Consider the following 22,964-nt stretch of genomic DNA (forward strand, 5'->3'; position numbering starts at 1 on the left):
ATCCTCCCAACTCAGCCTTCCAAGGAGCTGGGATTAGAGGTGCATGCTACCATGCCTGGCTAATTTTCTTTGTGTATATATATATATATATATATATATATATATACACACACACATATATACACGTGTATATATATATACGTGTATATATATATTTTTAGTAGAGATGGAGTTTCGCCATGTTTCCCAGGCTGGTCTTGAACTCCTGGGCTCAAGTGATTCGCTCACCTCAGCCTCCCACAGTGATGGTATTACAGGTGTGAGCTACCACACCTGGCCTGGATTTGTGCATTTAAAAGAAGTTATACTTCAATAAAAAGTTTACTGAAGATAGATAGATATACTTCAATAAAAAGTGTACTGGCATGTCCCTGAATCATGCCTAACACTAACTAATACTAGGAAAGTCTTACGCCTGTGCACAGTCTCCCAGGTTCTCAGGTGAAAGGTGTCAGGTGGATCAAGTAAATACGGTTAAGATGAACTCAAGTTCAGCTTTGAGGATCTGTGACATCAGAGAGAGGCCTGGCAAGTATAAAAGATCTTGAATGGCATACAAAGCAGGATATAACATGGGATCTGTCAGTAAGACAACTGTTCAGTGTATAACCCTGTGGCATAAAAATATCAGACAGTTATCTAAATTTCTGGGTCATGTGACCACCTTTAACAACCATTTTTTGGATTTTTTCAATTTCAGTCTAACCAGAGTGGTGACTATATTTGCAGCATTAAATAAAAAACACACGGCCGGGCGTGGTGGATCACGCCTGTAATCCCAGCACTTTGGGAGGCTGAGGCGGGCGGATCACGAGGTCCGGAGATCGAGACCATCCTGGCTAACATGGTGAAACCCCGTCTCTACTAAAAATATAAAAAATTAGCCAGGCGTGGTGGCCGGCGCCTGTAGTCCCAGCTACTCGGGAGGCTGAGGCAGGAGAACGGCGTGAACCTGGGAGGCGGAGCTTGCAGTGAGCCGAGATCACTCCACTGCACTCCAGCTTGGGCAACAGAACAAGACTCCCTCTCAAAAAAAAAAAACAAACAAACAAACAAAAAAAACAAAAAAAAACTGGCTGGGCGTGGTGGCTCATGCTTGTAATCCCGGCACTTTGGGAGGCTGAGGTGGGTGGATCACCCGAGGTCAGGAGTTCAAGACCAGCCTGGCCAACACGGCGAGACCCTGTCCCTACTAAAAATACAAAAATTAGCTGGGCGTGGTGGTAGGCTCCTGTAATCCCAGCTACTCGGGAGGCTGAGGCAGGAGAATTGCTTGAACGTGGGAGACGGAGGTTGCGGTGAGCTGAGATCATGCCATTGCACTCCAGCCTGGGGAACAAGAGCGAAACTCTGTCTCAAAAATACATAAATAAATTAAAAAACCAGGCCAGAAGTGGTGGCTCACGCCTGTAATCCCAGCACTTTGGGAGGCTGTGGCGGGCAGATCACGAGGTCAGGAGATCAAGACCGTCCTGGCTAACAAGGTGAAACCCTGTCTCTACTAAAAATACAAAAAATTAGCCAGGCATGGTGGCAGGCAACCGTAATCCCAGCTACTTGGGAGGCTGAGGCAGGAGAATGGCGTGAACCCGGGAGGCGGAGTTTGCAGTGAGCTGAGATCGTGCCACTGCACTCCAGCCTGGGCAACAGAGCGAGAGTCCGTCTCAAAAACAAAACAAAAAAACAAACCAAGTAGGCCAGGCATGGTGGCTCATGCCTATAATTCCAGCACTTTGGGAGGCCGAGATAGGTGGATACCTTGACAGGAGTTTGAGACCAGCCTGGGCAAGGTGGTGAAACCCCATCTCTACAAGAAGTAGAAAAATTAGCTGGACATGGTGGTGTACACCTGTAGTCCCAGCTACTTGGGGGGGCTGAGATAGGAAGATCACCTGAGCCTGGGGAGGTTGAGCCTGCAGTGAGCCATGATCGCGCCACTGCACTCTAGCCTGGGCGATGGAGACCCCGTCTCAAAAAACAAAGAAACAAACAAACAAACAAAAAACCCAAACAAACAAGCAGTAGAACTAGCAATGAGGAAGTGAAAGAGAAGGCGCTGGGAAGCCAGTATGAGGTCATTTATTTGGGAAAAAAGGAGAAACATGAAGAAAGAAACACCCTGTGGTGGTTATACTTGTTTGAGATGAATGCGTTTTAGTGAAAAAAAATCTTAGATACTCATCTTAAATTCTGCTGAGGAATCAGTCAATAATTACATCTTATACCAGAAAGAAATGTTTGAAACAGCTTCTTAGGATTACTAAGACAAAGCTGCCCTGTGTGGTCTCTGGGATAAAATAATACTTCAGTGTTATCTGAAGGCAATGAGTGAACTTAAAATCAATCATTGTACTACAAGTCTCACACAGCTCCTAGTTTGTTTTTTAACAAAAATTCCACCAGTTTTTAGAGAATACTGTTTTGTTTATAACAACATTGAACCTCAGACACACTTTGAATTTTAATTACTGCATTATTTATTTATATGCTGACTCATTCCACAAACTTTTTGAGGCAATGCTTGAAGTAAGAAATTACAGGCTGGGCGCGGTGGCTCATGCCTGATATCCCAGCACTTTCGGAGGCTGAGGCGGGTGGATCATTTGAGGTCAGGAGTTCGAGACCAGCCTGGCCAACATGGTGAAACCCCATCTGTACTAAAAATACAAAAATTAGCCGGGTGTGGTGGCACATGCCTGTAGTCCTAGCTACTTGGGAGACTGAGGCAGGAGAATCGTTTGAACCCGGGAGGCGGAGGTTGCAGTGAGCTGAGATCACGCCACTGCCCTCCAACCTGGGGGACAAGTGAGACTTCATCTCAAAAAAAAAAAAAAAAAAGAAAGAAATTACAATTTTGAAGGCAAGTGTGTGCTTTTCCTTTTTAAAAATAATATGCTTTAGAGTTTTATTTGGCTGGGTGCAGTGGCTGACTCCTGTAATCCCAGCACTTTGGGAGGCCGAGATGGGCGGATCACCTGAGGTCGGGAGTTCGAAACCAGCCTGACCAACATGGAGAAGCTCCGTCTCTATTAAAAATACAAAATTAGCTGGGTGTGGTGGCGCATGCCTGTAATCCCAGCTATTCGGGAGGCTGAGGCAGGAAAATCACTGGAACCCGGGAGGCAGAGGTTGTGGTAAGCTGAGATCACACCATTGCACTCCAGCCTGGGCAACAAGAGCGAAACTCCGTCTCAAAAAAAAAAAAAACCACACACACAAACAAAAAACAAAAATTAGCAGGGCATAGTGGTGGGTGCCTGTAGTCCCAGCTACTCGGGAGGCTGAGGCAGGAGAATTGCTTGAACTTGGGAGGCAGAGGTTGCAGTGAGCTGAGACTGCACCACTGTACTCCAGACTGGGCAACGGAGTGCGAAACTTATTTTATTTTACTTTATTTATTTTTATTTTTATTTTTTATTTATTTTATTTTTTTGAGACAGGGTCTCCCGCTCTCACCCAGGCTGGAGTGCAGAGGCGTGATCATAGCTCACTGCAGCCTCAAAACCCTGGGCTCATGCATCCACCTGCCTCAGCCTCCTAAGTAGCTGGGAATACATGTACAAACCACACCCAGCTAAAACAGTGATATCCTTTTAACAGCATTAAACAAATGCTGTAACATATCCCAAATCAAGTGCAGTTCCCACTTGTAAACATACAAGACTTTAATTCAGGAATCCATATTTCCCTAGCAGAAGTACTGGCATTATCAGTAAGTGAAATGAACACATGGTAGTGAGCTGACTTAGGTTCTGGTGTTGCCACCCTGCTCCATGAGGACAAGGTTAAACATTTTGGATATGTCCATATTGAGACACAGAACTTTAGAAAAAGCATTTCTACAGCATTCCTTTTTATTAAGTGAGACGAAATAGTAACAGGGAGGTACCGTGTCACTTAAGGAATTAGAAATGGTAGATGTGGAGAAGAAATAGGAACACTATCTGTGGGGAACACATATATGTCCGAAATCAGTATATTTGGTAATAAGAAAGTCTGTAAGTATGTCCTGAAATTCTTTTTTTTTGAGACGGAGTCTTGCTCTGTTGCCAGACTGGAGTACAGTGGCGATGTTGGCTTACTGCAACCTCCGCCTCCTGGGTTTGAGCGATTCTGGTGCCTCAGCCTCCTGAGTAGCTGGGACTACAGGCACCTGCCACCACACCGGCTAATTTTTGTATTTTTAGTAGAGATGGGGTTTCACCATGTTGGTGAGGCTGGTATTGAACTCCTGACCTCGTGATCCACCTGCCTCGGCCTCCCAAAGTGCTGGGATTACAGGCATGAGCCACTGCGCCCGGCCAATATCACAACTTTTAACTACTTGTGTGGTTTCAGCTACAATGTCTTCATTTGACTTAGTTCAATTGTTTTGTCTAAAATCCAGAAAGTGTTCTTTGAAAATATACTTTCCCATCTATTAAGGCATTTAGCTTTTTGTTGCTAAAAAGAATTTCATAAGAACATTTAGAATTTTAAACTTAATTAAAATACACTGAACTTTGACACAGATGTGCAGCTCCAAAACCTTTCCAGTTTACAAGTAAATTATCTACTTACATCAGGGGTCAGACTTTTAGCAATGACGGGCCCAACCATTCCTGGAATAGTGGCAAATGTATTTGTGATGCCCAGGAGGATACCAGCATACCTGCAGAAACATTTTCATAGAAGTTTATTATTGTGATACACATTTAAACAGCTTCATTCTTTTCTTCTTTTTTTTTTTTTTTGAGACAGAGTCTCACTCTGTGGCCCAGGCTTGAGGGCAGTGGGATGATCCCAGCTCACTGCAGCCTCTGCCTCCCGGGTTCAAGCGTGCCTTAGCCTCCTGAGTAGCGAGGACTACAGGCATCCACCATCATGCCGGGCTAGTTTTGTATTTTTAGTAGAGCTGGGGTCTCACCATGTTGGCCAGGCTGCTCTAGAGCTCCTGACCTCAAGTGATCTGCCTGCCTCGGCCTCCCAAAGTGCTGAGATTACAAGTACGAGCCACGGCACCTGGCGGCTTCTTTCAATAGACAGCTATTCTGCTCCAGGTTGTGTTCTTGTGAAATTTTATGTCTAAACAAAATGTCTTATTGAAATGGGATTTTATATTCAGCTGGTGAAAAACTTGCATTTCAATAGTTAAGTAGCATTTTAACATTACATAGAGGAAGGCCGGGCGCAGTGGCTCACATCTGTAATCCCAGCACTTTGGGAGGCTGAGGCAGGTGGATCACGAGGTCAGGAGATCGAGACCATCCTGGCTAACATGGTGAAACCCCGTCTCTACCAAAAATACAAAAAAATTAGCCGGGCGTGATGGCGGGCGCCTGTAGTCCCAGCTACTCGGGAGGCTGAGGCAGGAGAATGGCGTGAACCTAGGAGGCGGAGCTTGCAGTGAGCAGAGATCGTGCCACTGCACTACAGCCTGGCCAACAGAGCGAGACTCCGTCTCAAAAAAAAAAAAAAATTACATAGAGGAACACAGCCATGGAAAAACCCCTTTTATAGTGATATAGGAAAGTTCTGAGATAACATTTTCATACAGAAAGCTTGGCATGTCTAGCTTAAAGTTTTTTAAGTTAAAAAAATTTCTTTCCTGATTTGAAAATTCAATTGTAATTAATTTTTGAAAATTAATAAGAAAAAATAAAAAAATAAGGAAGTAAAATTACCTATAATTCTTCCCCATAGAGATGATCAACATTAACATTTTCATAAATATCCTATTTTTTTCTATCTGTATATATTTCTAGTATGTTATTATAGACGTGAGATCATATCAAACATAAAATTTACTTGTTCCATTAATTACTTTTTTTTTTTTTTTTGAGACGGAGTTTCTGTCGCTCAGGCTGGAGTACAGTGGCGCGATCTCAGCTCATTGCAACCTCCAACTCCTGGGTTCAAGTGATTCTTCTGCTTCAGCCTCCCGAGTAGCTGGGACTACATGCGCATGCCATGTAGGTCAGGCTGGTCTTGAACTCCTGATCTCAGGTGATCTACCTGCCTCGGCTTCCCAAATTGCTGGGATTACAGGCGTGAGCCACTGCACCTGGCCCGATAATTCATTTTTAAAATTGCTGCCTCTTTTTTTTTTTTTTTTTGAGACAGAGTTTTGCTCTTGTTGCCCAGACTGGAGTGCAATGGCATGATCTCGGCTCACTACAACTTCCACCTCCCCAGTTCAAGTGATTCTCCTTCCTCAGCCTCCTGAGTAGCTGGGATTACAGGCATGCACCACCACACCTGGGTAATTTTGTATTTTTAGTAGAAACGGGGTTTCACCATGTTGGTTAGGCTGGTCTCGAACTCCTGACCTCAGGTGATCCGCCTGCCCCAGCCTCCCATAGTGCTGGGATTACAGGTGTGAGCCACTGCGCCCGGCTTAAAATTGCTGTCTCTTTACTAGGATGTTTGTCCTGTATATATTCATGAATTCTGGACTTTGAAGATTGTATCTCTTAGGTATCATTTCACATAATCTTATACCTCCTGTATTTCCTGTACACTGATAGTTTCTAGACTCTAGATCCTAGGGGGTTCATTAGATTTAGGTTTAATGTTTTTGGTAAAAAAAACAAAACAAACAAACAAACAAAAAACACTTTAAGATGAAGGAGGAGTTCAGTTAAAAAAAGTACTGCTTAACTAATTCAGTTATGTATAAAGATCACGAAGTTTTATGTTCCAAACTTGTGCATACACACAGCACTATAACAAAACCATGAAGTACAGATCTTTTTGGCTTATCCCCTTTAGGGGTGTATCTAAATTAACCAAGCTTGGCAGAGCCTCTCTTTTTTATGTTTTCTTTTTAAACCATTAACACCTTGGCAGTAAGAGGAGTCAACTGCAATGTTGCCAGCCCTTCCAGTGACAGATATTAAGTGCAGACGAATGCCGTGAAATTCTAAATGTCAGCAACAAGAAGCTCATTCAAGTACTTATATTTCACTTGGCCAGGACAGGCCATGAAAGATTGATGACTACTTGGAAGAAAACAAGTTGTATGGACTCAGTCTGGATTCTGTGCTGTTGGAGTACTATTGGAATTAATAGCTGAAAATCTATCTAATTCCCATGAATTCGGGCAACAAAATTACCATAGAAAAATCTCTATTTTGGGGCCGGGTGTGGTGTTGCATGCCTGTAATCCCAGCATTTTGGGAGGCTGAGGTGGGCGAATTGCTTGAGCCCAGGAGTTTGAGACCAGCCTGGGCAACATGGTGAAACCTTGTCTCTACAAAAAATAAACAAACACACAAAAAATTAGCTGGCTATGTTGGTTCAGGCTGTAGACCCGCTACTCAGGAGGCTGAGGTGGGAGGATTGCAGGAGGATTGCTTGAAACTGCAGTGAGCCGTGATCTTGCTACTGTACTCCAGCCTTGATGACAGGGTGTGACTCTGTCTCAAAAAATAATAAATAAATTAATAAAATAAAATCTCTATTTCAGTCTATAGAAGTAAAGGCCTATAAAATCCAAGTACACATTTATATGTTAATAGGAATATTATTTATTGGAAAACCTTGTATCTATTTACTATTTATTGGAAAACCTTATATCAGACATGTTTATAAGGGTTTTATATATCATATAATTATAAAGTCAACCCCATGAGGAAGGATTATCTTCATTTTATTTTTTTATTTTTAAAATTTTAAAATTTTTTTATTTTTTAAATTTTAAAATTTTGTTAAGTTTTTAGAGATGGGATCTTGCTATATTGCCCAGGCAGGTCTTGAACTGCTGGGCCCAAATGATCCTCCCACCTTGGCCTTCTAAAGTCCTGGGATTACAGGCGAGAGCCACTGCACCCAGCCGGATAATCTTCATTTTATAGATGAAGAAAAACCATAAAATGTCACCCAATTTGTCTGATTCTGAATCAGTACTTAATATTATAATGTTATAATCTACAATGCTACTTTAAAAAAACAAACTCCGTAAAAAAAAAAAAAACTCAGTAATCACTGAACCCAATCTGTAGGAAAGATAAATTTTCTCATGCTTCATTTTTCACCACAAGCCCTGGTGTTGAACTTGTTTATGGTCCTCAAGTGCTCCTGTTTTAACTAGTAGAGTGTTACACTGAACGGGCCCTCAGTTGTTACCACAACAAAAAGCAACTATGAAAAACATAAGATATGTAATCCGCAATAAGATATGTAGTCAAGACTCCCGCAACTAGAAATAACTGGTGTGCTTTGAACAAAGAAATTCCAGTTGGAAAAGAAAAACTAAAAAGCTCATCTGAAGAGCTGAATAAAAATATAAGAAAGTTATCCTTTGAGCTAGAACTGCAAGGTTTACACACACACACACACACACACACACACACACACACTAAGGGAGATAAATAATTTCGACTTTGGGCTGGGCATGGTGGCTGACGCCTGTAATCCTAGCACTTTGGGAGGCTGAGGCTGGCGGATCACCTGAGGTTGGGAGTTTGAGACCAGCATGACCAACATGGAGAAACTCCGTCTCTACTAAAAATACAAAATTAGCAGGGTGTGGTGGCACCTGCCTGTAATCCCAGCTACTCGGGAGGCTGAGGCAGGAGAATCACTTGAACCCAAGAGGCAGAGGTTGCGGTGAGCCGAGATTGCACCATTGCACTCCAGCCTGGGCAACAAGAATGAAACTCCGTCTCAAAAACAAAACAAAACAAAAAACAAATAATAATAATAATTTTGAATTTGATGAGATTTATTTATTTATTTTTTTGAGACTGAGTCTCGCTCTGTAGCCCAGGCTGGAGTGCAGTAGCGCAATCTCTGCTCACTGCAACCTCCAACTCCTGGGTTCAAGGAATTCTCATGCCTCAGCCTCCTGAGTCACTGGGATTATAGTCGCCCGCCACCACACCTGGCTAATTTTTGTATTTTTAGTAGAGATGGGGTTTCACCATGTTGGTCAGGCTGGTCTGGAGCTCCTAACCTCAAACGATCCAACTGCCTCAGCCTCCCAAAGTGCTGGGATTACAGGCGTGAGCCACCTCGCCGGCCTACTTACATTTGAATAGTTGTGTCTCAGTCAGCTGAGAACAAGTACAGCAGTCCTCATTATCTGAGGCATAAAGGCACTTGCTTACCATCCTCCCAACTGCTACAACTATTTGCTGGCGTCATTTATGTTACTAAAACGGTTTAGCTTCTTATGATATCTAGATAAATGTCTTTTTCGGCTTATAAGACTCATAAAATTTCAGGGTTGGACCTGGGTCTTTAAGATGTAGACTTCAACCACCCACCTGATGCTTGAAGCTCAGGCACAGGATCCCCCTGCTGCCTGTCCAGCATTATACTTCATGACATGACCCACCATCCTCCAGGCCAGCTTAAGCTTTTACAGATGCCAGCAGGAATCATGTTACTTTCATGTTTGTGTCTTCAGCATCTGGTATAGTGCCTGGCACAGTGTTTCTCAAATGACCAGATCCATTAATGAGCATGCTATTACGCTGAAATTTAGTAGTGACAAATTTATCTAATTGTACATCCAATTCATCTTTCTCCACCTTGTCCAAAAGGGTATCTATCATAGGAGACCTGGCTGAAGTCCTGACATATCAAATCTACTATATTTTCTTTATTCTATTAGCCTAAAAATTATGTTGAGAAGTTAGACTGTTTTGCCATTTTGGCTCTTAGTGACCCAGTAGTGGCTCTTTAGTGGTCAGCATTTTCCTTTCCGAAAGCACAACAATCTTCACTTTAATATTTTACTTGGATTGATCTGTGACCCTGGTCACCACATCTGACTCAAAGTTAGCCAGGAAATAATTACATTTATTGCATTATATGCAAATACCTTTATTGCATTCTGAGCAAAGTGTTCTGTGTGTGTTCTATTTAATCTTCACAACGATCTTATAAGGTAGGTACCACAGATATTTGGTTTTCTTTTTCTTCAGCATCTATTTTCATCTTTTGACAATAGCACTATTTTTTTTTTTTTTGAGATGGAGTTTCACTCTTGTCACCCAGGCTAGAGTGCAATGGCTCACTGTAACCTCCACCTCCCAGGTTCAAGTGATTTCCTGCCTCATCCTTCCAAGCAGCTGGGATTACAGGTCCTACCACCCCACCTGGCTAATTTTATATTTTTAGTAGAGACAGAGTTTCACCATGTTGGCTGGGCTGGTCTTGAACTCCCGACCTCAGGTGATCTGCCCACCTTGGTCTCCCAAAGTGCTGGGATTACAGGCATGAGCCATTACACCCAGCCGACCATAGCTCCAATTTTTATCCGATGATCCAATTTTCTTTCATTGCTAGTTCAAGAGAGCAGGGTTGGGGGCCCTCATCAGATTCCAGAGATGCTGACAAGACTTCAGGAACCTGATGAATCCTAAGCTACCTTTTAGATTTATTAAATGGAGTGGGTGACTTACCACCTTCTGGCTGGATGGCTGCTGAACCAATTTTATGTTCCTTATAATTTTTTTTTTTTTTTTTTGAGATGGAGTCTCACTTTGTTGCCCAGGCTGGAGCACAGTGGCACAATCTCGGCTCACAGCAACCTCTGCCTCCTGGGTTCAAGCAATTCTCCTGCCTCAGCCTCCTGAGAAGCTGGGACTACAGGTGTGCGCCATCACTCCCTGCTAGTTTTTGTATTTTTAGTAGAGACGGGGTTTCACCATGTTGGCCAGGGTGATCTCAAACTCCTGACCTCAGGTGATCCAACCGCCTCAGCCTCCCAAAGTGTTGGGATTACAGGCGTGAGCTACCGTGCCCGGCTCAAAATGACTCATGTTTATTTACATCTTCATGTGTTACAGTGGATGTTATCGATGGATTCCTCAGCATCCATTCCCACTCCCCACCCCCATCTGTGTAGCAATAGTGACATCTGAGGGGCACTGACCCTTTGACTTCTAACTTTTGGGGTAGGTGCTGATTGTCCTAAAGTCACATGATATTCTCTTGGCCATTGGGGTTGGTTCATGTGACTCAGTTTGGGTCAACCAAAATGAAGCCCAGGACTTATTTCCATGGTTGAGAGAGGAAAAGATCCTTTTCTTTCTGCTTGATGTGAATGAAGAAGCATGTAGTCCTGATTGCTGCTGGCAATCATTTCATTGTGTGATTTTATAAGCAGACCCAGTTTTAGGACAAAACTACTACTGTAAAAGACAGAGTGAGAAAGAAACAATCTGTGGCGATATTAGTAGGCAGCTGGATATCAACTCTTGCCTGAAGCCTATTATCTCTGGATACAATTAAGTGAATCAATAGATTATGCTGTTTAGCCCAGTTTAAATTAGAATTTCTATACTTCAACTAAAAACATCCTAAGTAATAACATAGCCTAGAACTATTTCTTGCCAAAACTCTCAATTCCCATATCCCTTTGACTATTCATCAACCCTAGGCTTGACAAAACCTCAAGTCTTGGCCAGGTGCTGTGGCTCATGCCTGTAATCCTAGCACTTCGGGGGGCTGAGGCGGGAAGATCACTTGAGGCCAGGAGACTGAGACCACCCTGGGCAAGATAGGGAGACCCCATCTCTACAAAATATTTTTTGAAAAATTAACCAGGCATGGTGATGTGTGCCTGCAGTCCCAGCGACTCAGGAGGCTGAGCAGGAAGGATTACTTGATCCCAGGAGTTCAAGGCCACAGTGAACTACAATGGCGTCACTGCACTCTAGCCTGGGTGACAGAGTGCAGCTTATCTTAGAGTATTTATTGAAGAGATAGGAGACTGAGGATTCATAGAAATTAGAAGATTCTGTAGCAGTCCGGGTGTGAAGATTTTGAGGTAGTGATTTTGTCTTTTCTCCAAAATCAATTCATATCTATTATTTTTACAAATAAAGTGCATTAAAACTTTTGGGTTAAAATATTTACATAGCTCCCTTATTTACCTTGTCAACTGGCACAAAATGGTTTTAGAAGTATGTGGCTTAAAGAATGTTTCCAGAGAGGTAGCTGTATTTTGGGCTTAAAAGTAAAAATTTTAGGTTCAAGTTTTGGCTCTATCATTTATTGTATTAGCTGTGTGCTGTAAGATAAATCACTTAACTTCTCTTAAGTTTCCTTAGCATTCAAATAGGGCAAAAATACTTACTTCAAAGGCATGCTTTAAGGGTAAAATGGATAGTGTTTATGAAAGTGATGTGTAAACTATCAAGTGCTACACAAATATATTTGCACATAGGTAATATAGTTAGACAAATCAATTGGTCTACTCTTTGACATTCATTCATCTGACAAAATGCCTACTACATGCCAAGTGCCATGGAGAGCCCTGAGGACAATAAGGGAGTTTCTGCCTTCACAGAGTTCCTAGTCTAGCTGGGTGAACAGACACAGTTATAATGAGTTATTGCAATGTTCTAATGAGAGCACTGTGGACAGAAGTGATGATAGTTAAAAGTTTAAATTTAAAAACAACTTCCTGCTTTAACTATTGTGTAAATTAAAATCTTGTTAAGAATTTAAAGTCATTCCTATAGTAGTCAAATCCATAGAGGCAGAAAGTAGAATGTTGGTTGCAGGGCCTGGGAGGAAGGAGAAATGGGAGATGGTGTTTAATGGGTACAGTTTCTGTTGAGAAGATGAAATTGTTCTAGAGATTGTTGGTGGTGCTAGTTATGAAACAATGTGAATACTTAATGCCACAGAACTGCATACTTAAAAATGGTAAGTTTTATATCATATCTATTTTATCAGGTTTTTTTTTTATAGATGGAGTCTTGCTCTTGTTCCCCAGGCTGAAGTGCAATGACGCGATCTCAGCTCACTGCAACCTCTGCCTCCTGGGTTCAAGTGATTCTCCTGCCTCAGCCTCCTGAGTAGCTGGGATTACAGGTGCCCGCCATCATGCCTGGCTAATTTTTGTATTTTTAGTAGAGATAGGGCTTCGCCATGTTGGCCAGGCTGGTCTCAAACTCCTGACCTCAGGTTATCCGCCTGCCTCGGCCTCCCAAGGTGCTGGGATTATAGGCGTGAGTCACCGCCTTTGGCCTTTTATCAAGATTTTTAAAAATATAATTTAAAGTCAATCACAGCAAATCTTTATATTAGTACTCACGAAGGAGCAATATCCAGATGGTTGATGCTAAATCCAGAAGAGCAAAAGCCTCCCAGTGTTGTTGATATAGTTAGGAAAGCAACGGCCAAAGAATAATCACAGCCAATGAAGCCAGCAGCTACCAGGAATACTGCAGGTCCAATCATTCCTGGAGTTAAAAAGTTATAAAAGGGAAAAAAACCCAGCATTAATATTTGCTCTACCTTAATATGGTATAAATCTGAAATCTGAAATTGCTGCCACCTACTGTAGAAACACTATATTGCCTGAAAGACTAACAAATTTCATGAGAAAAAAAAACTGCTGGAAAACATGGGCGTAATACAACTAATGTACTATAAAAGGAAAATCTCATTATGCAATGTTATTAAATCTACATGTGGCCAAAACTCAGCTAAAATTCCATGGTGTTAGAGAAGAACAAGACAAGAACAACTTAAAAATATGTTTCTAGAGGGAAGCAATAGCTGACACAGAATGTGATTTAAAATACATATAACCAAAGGAGATAAACTGAATAATAAACTTTTTTGGATGAGGTTAGAATAATACTCCATCTTGCCCGGGTGTGGCAGCTCACACCTGTAATCTCAGCACTTTAGGAGGCTGAGGCAGGAGAATCACTTGAGGCCAGGAGTTTGAGGCCAGCCTGGGCAACACAGCAAGACCCTGTCTCTACGAAATATTAAAAACAAAATTCACCAGGCATGGTGGTGGACACCTGTAGTCCTGGCTGCTCAGGAGGCTGAGGTGGGAGGATTGCTTGAGCCCAGAAGTTCAAGGTTACAGTGAGCTATGATGGCACCACTGCACTCCAGCCTGGGTTGTCAGAGCAAGACCTTGTCTCTTAAAAAGATTTTAAAAAATCTCTTGTCTTCATTCTCTCTCTCTCTCTTTTTTTTGAGCTGGAGTCTTGCTCTGTCACCCAGGCTGGAGTGCAGTGGCGCGATCTGGGCTCACTGCCACCTCCGCCTCCCAGGTTCAAGTGGTTCTCCTGCCTCAGCCTCCTGAATAGCTGGAATTACAGGCCTGGGCCATCACACCCAGCTAATTTTTGTATTTTTAGTAGAGATAGGGTTTCGCCATGTTGGCCAGGCTGTTCTCAAACTCCTAACCTCAAGCGATCCACCCACCTTGCCTCCCAAAGTGCTGGGATTACAGGTGTGAGCCACCACGCCCAGCCTTGGTTTTTTTTTTTTTTTTTTCCTGCCCCACATAATCTGCAGGAATCCTCCCTAGTATTAACAACTGATAAGAATACATATTGGTCATTACAGGGAGTTAAGCCTAAAATATGAGAAGGGACTTAATGAGTGGGCTGTCAGTTTTTCTGTGTCTACAGCAGTGCTATCCAATAGCTCTCTGTGATGATGGAAATGTTGTATTTGTATATACTGCAACTGAGGAACTTTAAAAAACATTTCAATTACATTTATTTACTTATTTATTTATTTTCTTATTTTTTTGAGACAGCGTCTCACTGTCGTCAGGCTGGAGTGCAGTGGTGCGATCATGACTCACTGCAGCCTTGACTTCCCAGGCTCAAGTGATCCTCTGCCTTGGCTTCCTGAGTAGCTGGGACTACAGGTACACACCACCATGTCTGATTTAATTTAATTTCATTACTTTTATTTATTTATTTTGAAATAGGATCTCATTCTGTTACCCAGGCTGGAGTGCAGTGGCACAATCTGAGCTCACTGCAACCTCTGCCTCCCAGGTGTAAGCAAGTCTTGTGCCTCAGCCTCCTGAGTAGCTGGGATTACAGGCTTGTGCCACCATGCCTGGCTAATTTTTTTTTTTTTTCACTCTTTTTCCCCAGACTGGAGTGCAGTGGCGTAATCTTGTCACTGCAACCTCCGCCTCCCAGGTTCAAGCAATTCTCCTGCCTCGGCCTCCTGAATAGCTGGGACAGCCACACACCACCACGCCAAGCTAATTTTTGTATTAGAGACGGGGTTTCACCATGTTGGCCAGCCTGGTTTTGAGCTCCTGACCTCAAGTATCTGCCCGCCTCCGCCTCTGCCTCCCAAAGCACTGGGATTACAGGCAAGAGCCACCGAGCCCAGCCAGGGTCTTTTTATAATGTAATTACTGAAGTATAGTCACTGAGACTCCCAGGGTCTCTACTGGAGACCTTTAAAAAGTTAAATGATTGTCTTAGACAGTTTTATTTTTATGTACCTTTTTTTCTAACTATTTTTAGAGACAGGGTATTGCTCTGTTGCCTAGGTTGGAGTGCAGTGTTGTGATCATAGCTCTCTGCAGCCTCAAACAACTAGGCTCAAGAGATTTTCTCACCTTAGCCTCTGGAGTAGCTGGGACTACAGATACGTACCATCATGCCCAACTGATTAGATAGTTTTAAAAGTTACCTTTCTAGGCCGGGCACAGTGGCTCACACCTGTAATTCCAGCACTTTGAAAGGCTGAGGTGGGAGGATCGCTTGAGCCCAGGAATTTGTGACTAACCTGAGCAACATGGTAAAACCATGTCTCTACAAAAAATCAAAAATAATTAGCTGGGTGCTGTGGCGTGACCTGTAGTCCCAGCTGCTCAGGAGACTGAGGTGGGAGAATTACTTGAGCCTAGGAGGTTGAGGCTGTAGTAAGCCATGGTTGTCTATCCTGGCCAACGGAGCAAGACCCTGTCTCAAAAAAAAAAAAAAAAAATTACCTTTCTGAAAGCAGAGTCTGAAACACATGAATATTTATGGTTTCTTTGAGTTCTTTGATTTATAGCTCCTTATTTGATATAATAATGCTAGTAAATATTTTTGGATTGAAACTTAAAATGCACTCACTTAGAAAGGGGATGGAGTCTTAAAAATATTTTGATTACATCTTGTCTAAAGTTGATATAAAAATCTTCATTGCAAAGTCTGAGCTGAAAGCATAGTGATTTATAAAATTGTGAGGGGTGATGTTTGGCACAGCAAGCCATTTTAAAAATAATTATAAGCCATGGTGGACATAAATCTTTTATAAATCTTTTTTTTTTTTTTGAGACAGGATCTCACTCTGTTGCCCAGGCTGGAGTGCAGTGGTGCGATTTCAGCTCACTGCAACCTCTGCCTCCTGGGTTCAAGCAATTCTTCTGCTTCAGCCTCCCAAGTAGCTGGGATTACAGGCACTTGCCACCACGCCCAGCTAATTTTTGTATTTTTAGTAGACAGGGTTTCACCATGTTGGTCAGACTGGTCTCGAACTCCTGACCTTGTGATCTGCTCACCTCAGCCTCCCAAAGTGCTAGATTATAGGCATAAGCCACCGCGCCCAGTGAATATTATAAATCTTAATCCTCAAAATGTATGATTCAAAAAGAAACGTATTGTAAAGAAATGCACTTAAATGCATCATAGTGTTTTGTTATGTGAACAAAATAAAAGACTAATATTATCATTTTTATTTTGTCTTGAACTGTTGTGATATTGTGATTTTAAAAAATATGGCTGGGGGCTGGGTGTGGTGGCTCACACCTGTAATCCTAGCACTTTGGGAGGCTGAAGCAGCAGGATTGCTTAAGGCCAGGAGTTCAAGGCCAATGTGGGCAATAAAGCGAGGCCTTGTCCCATTAAAGAAAAAAATTAAACAGAATGGCTGGGGCTGGGTATGGTGGCTCACTTCTGTAGTCCCAGCACTTTGGGAAGCCAAGGCGGGCAGATGGCTTGAGTTCAGGAGTTAAAGACCAGCCTGGACAACGTGGTGAAACCCCGTCTTTAGTAAAAATTTAAACATTAGCTGGGTATGGTGGTATGTGCCTGTAGTCCTAGCTACTCAGGAGGCTGAGGTGGGAGGATCACCTGAGGCTGAGGAGGTTGAGGCTGCAGTGAGTCAAGATCATGCCACCACACTCCAGCCTGGGCTAAGAGTGAGCCCCTGTCTCAAGAAAAAAAAAAAAAAAAAAAAAAGAAAAGTAAAGAAAAGAAAAGAAATATGACCAGTGTGGTGGCTCATGTCTGTAATCCCAACATTTTGGGATGCTGAGGCAGGAAGATCACTTCAGGCCAGGAATTCAAGACCAGACTGGGCAACATAGCAAGACCCCATTTCTATTAAAAAATTGTTTTAAAAAAGAAATATATATTTGGTCTCTGCCCCTGGTTTTTTGGCACACAGCTCCTAAAACTTTTGGAATTTCTGGAGTGGTAACAGTGTCTTTTGTATGCTAATGAGACAATTGGTGGCTGGGGGTCCCCATACAGCTTCAGGATGGTGGCTGGATTAGAGGTCTGGGACTTTTGGCACCACCCCCAAACTCCAGAGAGGGGAGAGGGGCTGAAGGTTGAGTCAGTCATCAATGGCCAATGATTTAATCAATCATGCCCATTTAACGAAGTCTCCATACAAACTCAAAGGGACAGGATTTGGATGAACTTTTGAGGTCGGGGTTCTTAGAGGGTGGTGTTCCAGGAGAGGGCATGAAAACTCCCTACTCGGTCCCACATATGTTGCCCTATGCAGCTTTTCCATCTGGCTGTTCATCTATATCCTTTGCAATACCCTTTATAATAAGTGGGTAAACATAAAATAAAGTGTTTCTCTGAGTTCTCTGAGATGCTCTAGCAGATTAACTGAACCTGACAAGAGAGTCATGGGAACCCTGATTTATAGGCGGTCAGTCAGAAGCAGAGGTCACAAGCTGGGACTTGTGATTGGTATCCAAAGGGGGGCGGTCTTGTGGAACTGAGCCCTCAACCTATAGGATCTGATGCTACCACCAGCTGGACAGTGTCAGAACTGAATTACAGGATACCTAGCTGGTGTCCGCTGCAGAACTGGCTATGTGTAGACAGAAATCCCCACAAACATTTTGGTGATAGAGCGAAGTGTTCTGTGTTGAGCATTGTGTTAACTGTGTGTAAAAGTGGGAAACACACTTCGTTTTCCTATCTCCAATGACTGTAAACATGGTAAATAACTGTAAACCAAAACAAAACCTGATTTGCTTCACTTACCTATAAGGCTAAAAATTCTGCGAACACATAAAGTTGAAAAATTCCATTTTGCCCTTAAATTGTCAGCAGCTTGACCAGACAGGATCATACATAACCAAGAACCTAAATAAGGCAATGAAGACAAAAGCCCATTCTGGAAGGAATAAGAAGATACAGGATTAATTATGGTGAGAGAAAAAAACAAAACATACACATTCATCACAGCCAATGACCACCACTTGAAAGCAAAGGAAATGCATAGCAATATGTTGTTAATTTTTAAATATAATTACAGTAAATAAGTCCGGCTGTCAGAAGGATTTTAGCGTTCAGTCCAAGGCAGTCCCTAAGAGTCTGTCTCAGAGGGAAATAAGGCTTGCCCTAGTCCTGTCTGCTTCGGGTAATCTTGACTGTTTCTCTGGGATTTGGGTTGTGGGAGAAGACAAGCCTTCCTGTTAGCCTATGGATTCTCCCTACTGAACATTTTCATCTTCCATTCTCACTTATTTATTAAAAAAAATTTTTTTTTACTATAAAATAAAACGCAGATGCAGAAAAACACATAAGTCAAACATAGCTTAATGAATCACTTGTAGCTAGGACTACAAGTGCCTGCCACCATGCCTGGCTAATTTTTATATTTTTAGTAGAGATGGGGTTTCACCATGTTGGCCAGGCTGGCCTCGAACTCTTGACCTCAAGTGATCTGCCCACCTCGGCCTCCCAAAGTGCTGTGATTACAGGTGTGAACCACCGGGCCCGGCTGGATTTGCTATTTTTAATCTTCCTGTGGATCTCAGTTTTACCCCAAATGATAATTACCAAATTAACCTTTCAATGCACAGTTGAATGCAATTAATCACTGTAGTAGTATATTATTTATTTTTTTCTTTTTTAAAAATCAGCCCCACTTTATAGTTGAAATGTGGTAGTAGATTATAATCAGGCTCTGTTAACAGAGAACTTGGGAAAAATAAGATTGCTCACAATGAATCCGTCCCATGATATTGCGAAAACCTAGTTTCAATTTAACTTCTGTCAGTGCAATTTGTGAATATATTTCTATATAGTGATCTTGTTTTTCAGAAGTAGACAGAGGAGTTCTTCACAGCTTAGCTGCCTGAAGTTTTAAGGTTTGGTCCACATAGCCAGGCCAATGTTTATAGTATACTTTGGAATGTGAGTGACTGAGGATTCACTTTAATAGTTTTTAAAGCAGGTAAGTCCATGTAGCCAGTGGGGTTGTGCAGTCAGCCTTGTTAGCATTTTTTTTTTCTCCTGGGACAGAGTCTTGTTCTGCTGCCCAGGCTGGAGTGCAGGGGCATGATCTCAGCTCACTGCAACCTTCGCCTCCTGGGTTCAAGAGATTCTCGTGCCTCAGCCTCCCTAGTAGCTGGGATTACAGGTGTATGCCACCATGCCTGGTTAATTTTTTTTTTGTATTTTTAGTAGAGACGGTTTTGCTGTATTATCCAATCTGGTCTCGAACTCCTGGGCTCAAGCAGTCCTTCTGTCTCAGCCTCCCAAAATGCTGGGATTATTTTTGTATTATTATTATTATTTTTTGAGATGGAGTTTCGCTCTTGTTGCCCAGGCTGGAGTGCAATGGCTTGATCCCGGGTCACCACAACTTCCGCTTCCCGGGTTCAAGCAATTCTCCTGCCTCAGCCTCCCGAGTAGCTGGGATTACAGGCATGCACTACCACGCCTGGTTAATTTTGTATTTTTAGTAGAGACGGGGTTTCTCCATATTGGTCAGGCTGGTCTCGAACTCCTGACCTCAGGTGATCTGCCTGCCTCGGCCTCCCAAAGTGCTGGGATTATAGGCGTGAGCCACCGCGCCTGGCCTTTTTTGTATTTTTAACAGCGACAGGGTTTCACCATGTTGCCCAGTCTGGTCTCGAATGCCTGGCCTCAAGTGATCCACCTGCCTCGATCTCCCAAAGTGGTAGGATTATAGGTGTGAGCCACTACACCCGGCCTGATGTCGGGCATCCTTACATGTGCTTATTGGCCATCTGTGTATCTTTGGAGAAATGTGTATTCGTATTCAAGTCCTTTGCCCATTTTAAAAACTGAATTGTCTTTTTATTATTGAATTGTAAGAATTCTTAATATATCTGGATACTAGACCCTTATCAGATGTTTGATTTATAAATGCTTTCTCCCATTCAGTGGGTTGTTTTTCATTTTCTTGATAGCCCTTTGATGTATAAGAATCTCTAAAATTTAGGACAGCAGAGTAAAATGGAAGATACAAAATAACTGAATTTTATATAGATGAGAACCAATTCTGTGTATGGTCTTATACTATATATATAAGAAGCAGATGATTATTTTTTCTTACCTCTTGAACATTGAACCTTAGGATCTCCTTCATATAAGTAGGCAATAATGTCAATAAAGTATAAAAAGTCCAGTTGTAAGAAAAGTGTGCAACTACAATAGCCCAAAGTGGCAGGGATTTTAAAATGGGTACCCACGGCACTGACTTCTGTGAAGAAAGCTGAAGAAAACAGGAATAATTAGGATAAACTACGGCTACGTTAATGCTTAGATCTGTACTGTATCAGCTAAAACTCTATCCAGAATTCACACAGAATATCACCTTAATTAGTAAACTCCAAATTTTTAAATCAACTCCTTTGAAATATTAAATAGCAAAATACATGATAAATATTTAGTTGTTTGATTTTTAAAAAAATATATTAACTAGAAAGCCCATGATTCAGATTAGAGGAAAAAAATGTATTCGTAGAGCTATAATGTCAACCCTAAACATTCTTCATGAATGTCAGAAGTCACCTGCAGCATTGATTTATCTATTTCTTTCTTTCTTTTTTTTTTTTTTTTTTCTTTTTTGAGACAAGTTTCACCCTTGTTGCCCAGGCTGGAGTGCAATGGCACAATCTCGGCTCACTGCAACCTCTGCCTCCTGGTTCAAGTGATTCTCCTGCCTCAGCCTCCCAAGTAGCTGGGATTATAGGCATACTCCACCATGCCTGGCTAATTTTTGCATTTTTAGTAGAAACGGGGTTTTGCCATGTTGGTTAGGCTGGTCTTGAACTCCTGACTGCAAGTGATTCGACCCAAAGTGCTGGGATTACAGGCGTGAGCCACTGTGCCCGGTCTGAATATAGTTTCACAGTCAAATTCACAGGTTGACATAAGGGTAAAGGAAAGAGATTGGAAGGTCCTGTTAGAATTCATGTTTAATTATCCAATCTTTATTCAATTGAAATGATTTATAAGAATTAGGCAATACAAGGTTTCTGTATGCAGCCATATGCAGTAGTGGTCTTTAAAGCAGGGTAAAAGCACCATAGGGGTATGCAAGATGATCTGCTGGGGTGAGGAAAGACATATTTCTATTTATTTCCATTTTTACTCATTTTTATTATAAAAATAAAAAAACACACTCTATTAATATTTAATAAATATGTTGGCCCTGGAGTATGTCAGGTGATTACAAATTGTATGAGTCCCCCAATTCAGAGGGGTTAATAATGGCACCCTCACTTGTTTGTTTGCCCTCAGAGTATTATAGCATATTGCAATTTAAGTACTATTTTATTTTATTTTATTTTAGAGAGTCTTGCTCTGTCCAGGCTGGAGTGCAGTGGCACGATCTCAGCTCACTGCAACTTCTGCCTCCCCAGTTCAAGCCGGATTCTCCTGCCTCAGCCTAACGAGTAGCTGGGACTATGGGCATGCACCACCATGCCTGACTAATTTTTGTATTTTCAGTAGAGACAAGGTTTCACTATGTTGGCCAGGCTGGTCTCGAACTCCTGACCTCAGGTGATCCGCCCACCTTGGCCTCCCAAAGTGTTGGGATTACAGGCGTGAGCCACCGCACCTGGCCTATGTATTTTTTTTTGAGATGGAGTCTTGCTCTATTGCCCAGGCTGGAGTGCAGTGGTGCAATCTCAGCTCACTGCAACCTCTGCCTCCCGGGTTCAAGCGATTCTCCGGCCTCAGCCCCCCAAGTAGCTGGGATTACAGGTGTGCACCATCACATCTGGCTAATTTTTGTATTTTAGTAGAGGCGGGGTTTCGTCATGTTGGCCAGGCTGGTTTCGAACTCCTGACCTGAAGTGATCTGCCTGCCTCAGCCTCCCAAAGTTCTGGGATTGCAGGTGTGAGCCACTGGCCCCAGCGTAATTGATTTATTTTAAGTGTCTTCTATTTTTATTTATTTATTTATTTATTTATTTATTTTTGAGATGGAGTCTCACTCTGTTGCTCAGGCTGGATTGCAGTGGCGTGATTTCGGCTCACTGCAACTTCCATCTCCTGGGTTCAAGTGATTCTCCTGCCTTAGCCTCCTGAGTAGCTGGAACCACAGGCATGTGACACCATGTCCGCCAAATGTTTTGTATTTTTAGTAGAGACAGGATTTCACCGTGTTAGCCAGGATGGTCTCGATCTCCTGACCTCGTGATCTGTCCGCCTCAGCCTCCCAAAGTGCTGGGATTACAGGCGTAAGCCACCGTACCAGCTGAGCTCTCACTTTTCTTGATGAGTCCTTTGTCAGCTACTTCGCCAAGCAAAATAATGGCAGATTATTAACTATAACATAGTCAAACACATTGCTCCCTTTAAACATTATTATATTAACAAATTATGGCTGGGCATGGTGGCTCACGTCTGTAATTCCAGCACTTTGGGAGGCTGAGGCAGGCAGATAACTGGAGGCCAACAGTTCGAGACCAACCTGGCAACATGGTGAAACCCTGTCTCTACTAAAAATACAAAAATTAGCCGGGTGTGGTGGCGCGCAGCAGTAATTCCAGCTGGTTAAGAGTCTGAGTCTGAGGCATTGCTTGAACCCGGGAGGTGGAGGTTGCGGAGAGCTGAGATCACGCTACTGCACTCCCACCTGGGCGACAGAGTGAGACTCCATCTCAAAAAATAAAAACAACAAATTATTTGTAATTTTTAAGTTATAGCAAAAAAGTTTTTTTCTATTAAGATGTCAATTTTATGTAT

At 42.4% G+C, this 22,964-nt stretch overlaps 1 protein-coding gene across 5 annotated transcripts in view; it reads right to left on the reverse strand.

Moving 5' to 3' along the window:
• SLC17A5 (solute carrier family 17 member 5) overlaps window positions 1–22,964 on the reverse strand; it is a 55,163-nt gene that overhangs the window by 2,422 nt on the left and 29,777 nt on the right. For all 5 annotated transcript variants that reach the window (XR_010140244.1, XR_010140245.1, XM_024249026.3 and 2 more), the window contains 4 exons: window positions 20,320–20,478; window positions 17,994–18,126; window positions 13,037–13,184; window positions 4,561–4,651 (listed from right to left, as the gene is read on the reverse strand). Coding sequence is in view for 3 of the 5 variants with exons in the window: in XM_024249026.3 (XP_024104794.2) it covers window positions 4,561–4,651; window positions 13,037–13,184; window positions 17,994–18,126; window positions 20,320–20,478 (531 nt within the window). In the remaining 2 variants the exon portion in view is untranslated. The remainder of the gene's footprint in view (window positions 1–4,560; window positions 4,652–13,036; window positions 13,185–17,993; window positions 18,127–20,319; window positions 20,479–22,964) is intronic.

This window comes from Pongo abelii, chromosome 5 (assembly GCF_028885655.2).
Source record: "Pongo abelii isolate AG06213 chromosome 5, NHGRI_mPonAbe1-v2.0_pri, whole genome shotgun sequence".
NCBI lineage: Eukaryota > Metazoa > Chordata > Mammalia > Primates > Hominidae > Pongo > Pongo abelii.